General features: G+C 33.8%; 1 protein-coding gene across 1 annotated transcript; it reads left to right on the top strand.

The window, feature by feature from the left end:
* The first annotated feature begins 848 nt into the window (after window positions 1–848).
* LOC116105575 (histidine protein methyltransferase 1 homolog) lies at window positions 849–4,313 on the top strand. Its single transcript, XM_031391985.1, has 8 exons — window positions 849–994; window positions 1,123–1,188; window positions 1,610–1,676; window positions 1,850–1,950; window positions 2,858–2,902; window positions 2,982–3,299; window positions 3,399–3,501; window positions 3,901–4,313. The coding sequence occupies exons 1-8, from the start codon at window positions 884–886 to the stop codon at window positions 3,981–3,983; spliced, it is 894 nt and encodes a 297-aa protein (XP_031247845.1). The 5' UTR covers window positions 849–883; the 3' UTR covers window positions 3,984–4,313.
* The last annotated feature ends 206 nt before the right edge of the window (window positions 4,314–4,519 follow it).

The raw sequence follows: 4,519 nt of genomic DNA on the forward strand, positions 1-4,519 counted from the left end.
TATTGGAAGGTATCCCAGCCCAAGGTTGAAGAAGATGAAAAGTGTTCGATACCGTCATATAAAAGTGGGGGGTTTGGGGGTTGGACAATATTAAAATACCCCTCTATGAAAATTAAAATACCCCTCGATGAAAATCAGTATCCCCCCTATAGTCTTATTAGACATCTAATACCCCTCTATGAAAATTATTATCCCCCCCTATAGTCTTATTAGACATCTAATACCCCTCTATGAAAATTATTATCCCCCCCTATAGTCTTATTAGACATCTAATACCCTCTATTGGACGATATCAAACAATTTTTGTCTTCTCCAACCTTGGGTTGAAAAAGTGGCCGATACCACCAATACCCTCCAATAGGCAATCCCAAATTTCGTCAAAAACATCAAAATTCTTCGATTTTCAACATCCCAACCTAAAGATTAACCCAAATAACCAACATTAACCACCCATTTGTGTAAATATTTTTTGATTCGGTAGGGATTGTAAAGGTTGAGATGGGTTAGATGGATTTTAAGGGTTGAACCGTTGAAGAATGTGTTCTGGTTAAAGGTTTAAAAATTTGTAAATAAGGTATTTTCGTTCATTAAAATTGTGTATAATGCTATTTTGCTATGATGCGAGAAAGTACAACTCTTCAACTTTTAACGCTAAAATAATGTCATTTAATATAATTTTGCCACTTTCTTTGTTTCAAACGAACCCAATAACCGCTAGAAAATGAAAATCTATCTTGGGCCATTATATCATGTGTTGGATTCCATGTAAAACCTATGAGCATGGCCCAAAGTTTTGTTTCTTTCCATCTCAAAAACGGAAAAACCCCAAAACCCCCAAACCCCAAAGCCACAGCCAGCAACTGATAGCAAGAGCTGAAAATTAATGGCATCGGACAAGAAAGGCGTGGGTTTGTCGTTTCTTGATTCTCTTGCGGACGAACCTCCTCCTCCTTCCCCTCCTCCTCCTCCGTGCATCGAAGTACTTTCCTCTCAGGTATCTCTTATTATCTTTCCATTCACTACTTATGCGTTTTCTTTTGTTCTATTATGAGTCATACATTTCCTCTTTTTAATATTTATTTATTTATTGTTATTATTATTTTTCTTTTTTATGCCAAGTAGGTTTCGTCATCTGTCAAGTGCACTCTGGAGCCAGTCAACATAAGTGATGAACTCACTTTGCTCAAGGTATCAATCAATGTTTGTAATAAGTTTCACAATTACACTAAGAATGAATTCGAAATATTTTCTTTACATTTAAGTTGGATTTCTTGCATTGCCTGGAAATATCTGAAATTTTGATTAGTAGGTTTTTTTTTTTTTTTTTTTTTTTTAAATAATTTTTAAAGCCAAAATAATGTTCAGTAAAATGCAGGTTGACATAACAATTCTCAAAGTTTATCGGAAACATTCATGATATTCTAAAATTTGGCATGAACATCATATTATAAAATTTTATAAAAAGAAAAACCTACAGGGATGTTTGTAGGGAGGCTATTATCCGGAACCGAATTGGTCTGGTCATGATTAGGCCTTTCCTTAGGAACAGGATGAAATTTATCCAATTGTGGAAAGATAATATCTAAACTATATTTTGATTTTCTGTTAGGGCCGAGTGAGCACTAAAGAGGTTTTTGGGTTGCCTAACTCCGATTTAGTTCCTGGGGTATACGAAGGTGCATAATCTACTACTTTTAGCTTTTGTTTCTTTGTTTCTTTGTTTCTTTGCTAATTTTATGTAATTCTTTAATAGCAGTTTACTGTCTTCTCTATGTTCTTGGAACATTTTTATTTTTGTTAATGTTGGATGAGTGCACTCATTTGCTAAAAAAATATGTTTTTGGGGTAGGGGGACTGAAGTTATGGGAAGGTTCTCTGGATCTTGTTAAAGCTCTATGCTCGGATGCTGAAAATGGGAATATATCATTTACTGGAAAGCGTGTTTTAGAGGTGGGCTTGTAATTTCAGGTATTTTTAAACTGTTCAACAATTCATAGTTCTCTTGATACTTGGCATGATAAGATTTCATTGATTTTGAAAACTCTAATTCTTGTTTACTGTAACTTATGCAAAATGGGATTCCCTTTTAGAATCTGAATGCCCTGAAAATCTGTTGTTGTGTGCTTTACTACATCTAATAATTTCTATGTGGGTGAGCAATATAATTGTAAGGGCTAGAATATGAATATTGGGATTCAAGGCTTATAGAATTTTGACTGTCAACTACAGAGCTGGTCAAGGTACAGTGTGATACTTATAATATCAACGTCAATGAAGAGTTGGGATCATATATTAATATAATTTTCACACATGTTTGTGCTGTGTAAGTTGCCTATTAAAATTGCAAAGATGTTAGTGACCATGATTATTTATTTATTTTTTTTTTTTCAAATGCATGATCTTTAATTTTGAAGTTACCATCTAGTTCAATTTAATTTGGTCAACAAGTTGTTTATCTAATTAGATTGAGAATTTAAATCCAAAGCTTATCTTATTGATTCCTTTAACAGTTCAACTTGTGCCAGATTATGCCACTTCATAGGTGGATAAAATCCTGTAAGTTTAATAGAACTTAAATTGGCATGTCACATTTATGTCTATTTGATATTAAACTTTGAATTCTGAACAATTCGGTCACTTAACAGGGTTCGTTTTTCTATGGAATTTAACAAATCTTCGATACAAAGAAGAATTAATTTTTGAATATCTTCATGGTGAAGAAACCATACATCTCACATCAAATCATTGTTTCCTGATTGATTCCTGTTTGAACCATGGTATATACTGAATCAGATTCTACTATAATGGCTTATCTTTCCTTAATTTTAATCAGTGAAATTCATCTAATTGTTTCCAGCTTGGATGTGGTCATGGTATTCCTGGGATCTTTACTTGCCATGAGGTAAAAATGTGTTGTACTGTCTACAACTGGATTTTTGAAAATCTATAATTTTATTTAGCTTCTTGTTTTGTTGTATTAGGGTGCAGCTGTCATACATTTCCAAGACTTCAATGCTGAAGTTCTGCGTTTTCTCACTATTCCTAATGTAAATGCCAACCTTTCCAAGAAGCTTCAGCCTGCTGCTGCAAATGAAGCAAATCATGATACTGGAGTAGAAGTGCGCTTCTTTGCTGGTGACTGGAGTCAAATCCATGAACTTCTACCTTGTGTAAATGACAATGAAAAGGATCTGAACAGCTCAGGGCAGAGTCCAACTTCTGGTTATGATATTATATTGATGGCAGAGACTATCTACTCAATCTCTGCTCATCAAAATCTCTATGGACTTATAAAAAAGGTGTTGCTTAATGGTGTATATATTTCCTTTTTAATGAAAGAATTATTCCTTTTTATTGCAAATTGCCATTCTTGAGTTGTAAAAATGTTTATATTGCAGTGCGTCAGCCGTCCTCATGGAGTTGTGTACATGGCAGCAAAGAAACATTATTTTGGAGTAGGTGGCGGAACACGACAATTCATGTCTATGGTGGAGAAAGATGGTGAGCTTATCCTTCTGAGATATATTTGCAAAAGTTGTTGGGAGACATAACTGTGTTTTATTACCTCCCTTTTGTTGACAGGGGAACAAGCAGTTGAACATTTCAATATATCACATAAATGCATGAAAGTAGCTCTCTTTGTTTCCGTAGGCGTAATCTTGTCTTGTGAAAACACACTTTCTCTTCAACTAGGATACTTTTTCATGTCATGCATGTACTTGGCGACAAATAAGTCTTGTTATGTGTCTGTGCATATTATGCTATCCTTGATATTGTGTGCAAGTATAGAATACACATTGAACGTATCATTCATTTTTACTGATATTTATGGTCTCAGATGGGATAATTGTATGCAGTGACGGCAATCCTATAAGTTGTCCTTTTTATTTTTTTTTGCAGGTTTTATGGCTGCGTGCCTGGTTGCTGAAGTGGCAGATGGTTCTTCTAATGTCAGAGAGGTATGGAAGCTTTCAATTAAGTAGTGCTTGAACTTTGTTTACTACATGATCCTTGTATTTGTTGAGTCAACTAGTGGCTCCTTGGCATTCCATTTGAGGATCACATTCTGAAGTTGTTACTTTATCTGTACTGTATGAAAGTGAGTATTCCATAATTTGATAAAAGGTATCTCCTATGTATTTCGTTGTTCCCATGTACTTCTTTCCTTTTCTGGTCTGTTACTTTTGATAAACTATTGTTTCATTTTCATATGCTAGAATTGTACAATTGAATTTTTGTAACTTGTGTTAAGTAGTAGTATGATTTCACGTTGCATCTTCTATATTGGATTGTGGTTTTTATATCTTTATTTATTTTATTTTCATGAATTGGACAGATATGTGCTAGTATGATTTTAATCATTGGTCTCATACAATTTTGATTGATCCTGTTATTATTTATTTTTGCTGTACGATTTGAAATATGTACTTGAAATTGAATATTATTGGAGTTTTGGAAGACCAACAATGAATGGGAATATATTTACTACAGCATCTTAGCTATGTTTAGTATTTATTTG

The sequence above is a fragment of the Pistacia vera genome, unplaced genomic scaffold (genome assembly GCF_008641045.1).
Source record: "Pistacia vera cultivar Batoury unplaced genomic scaffold, PisVer_v2 Contig50, whole genome shotgun sequence".
Classification (NCBI taxonomy): domain Eukaryota; kingdom Viridiplantae; phylum Streptophyta; class Magnoliopsida; order Sapindales; family Anacardiaceae; genus Pistacia; species Pistacia vera.

Coding starts and splice junctions, on each gene's coding strand:
- LOC116105575 (XM_031391985.1), top strand. CDS start 884: ATGGCATCGGACAAGAAAGGCGTGGGTTTGTCGTTTCTTGATTCTCTT. Junction 1,189..1,609: donor ATGAACTCACTTTGCTCAAG/GTATCAATCAAT, acceptor ATTTTCTGTTAG/GGCCGAGTGAGCACTAAAGA. Junction 1,951..2,857: donor CTGGAAAGCGTGTTTTAGAG/GTGGGCTTGTAA, acceptor AATTGTTTCCAG/CTTGGATGTGGTCATGGTAT.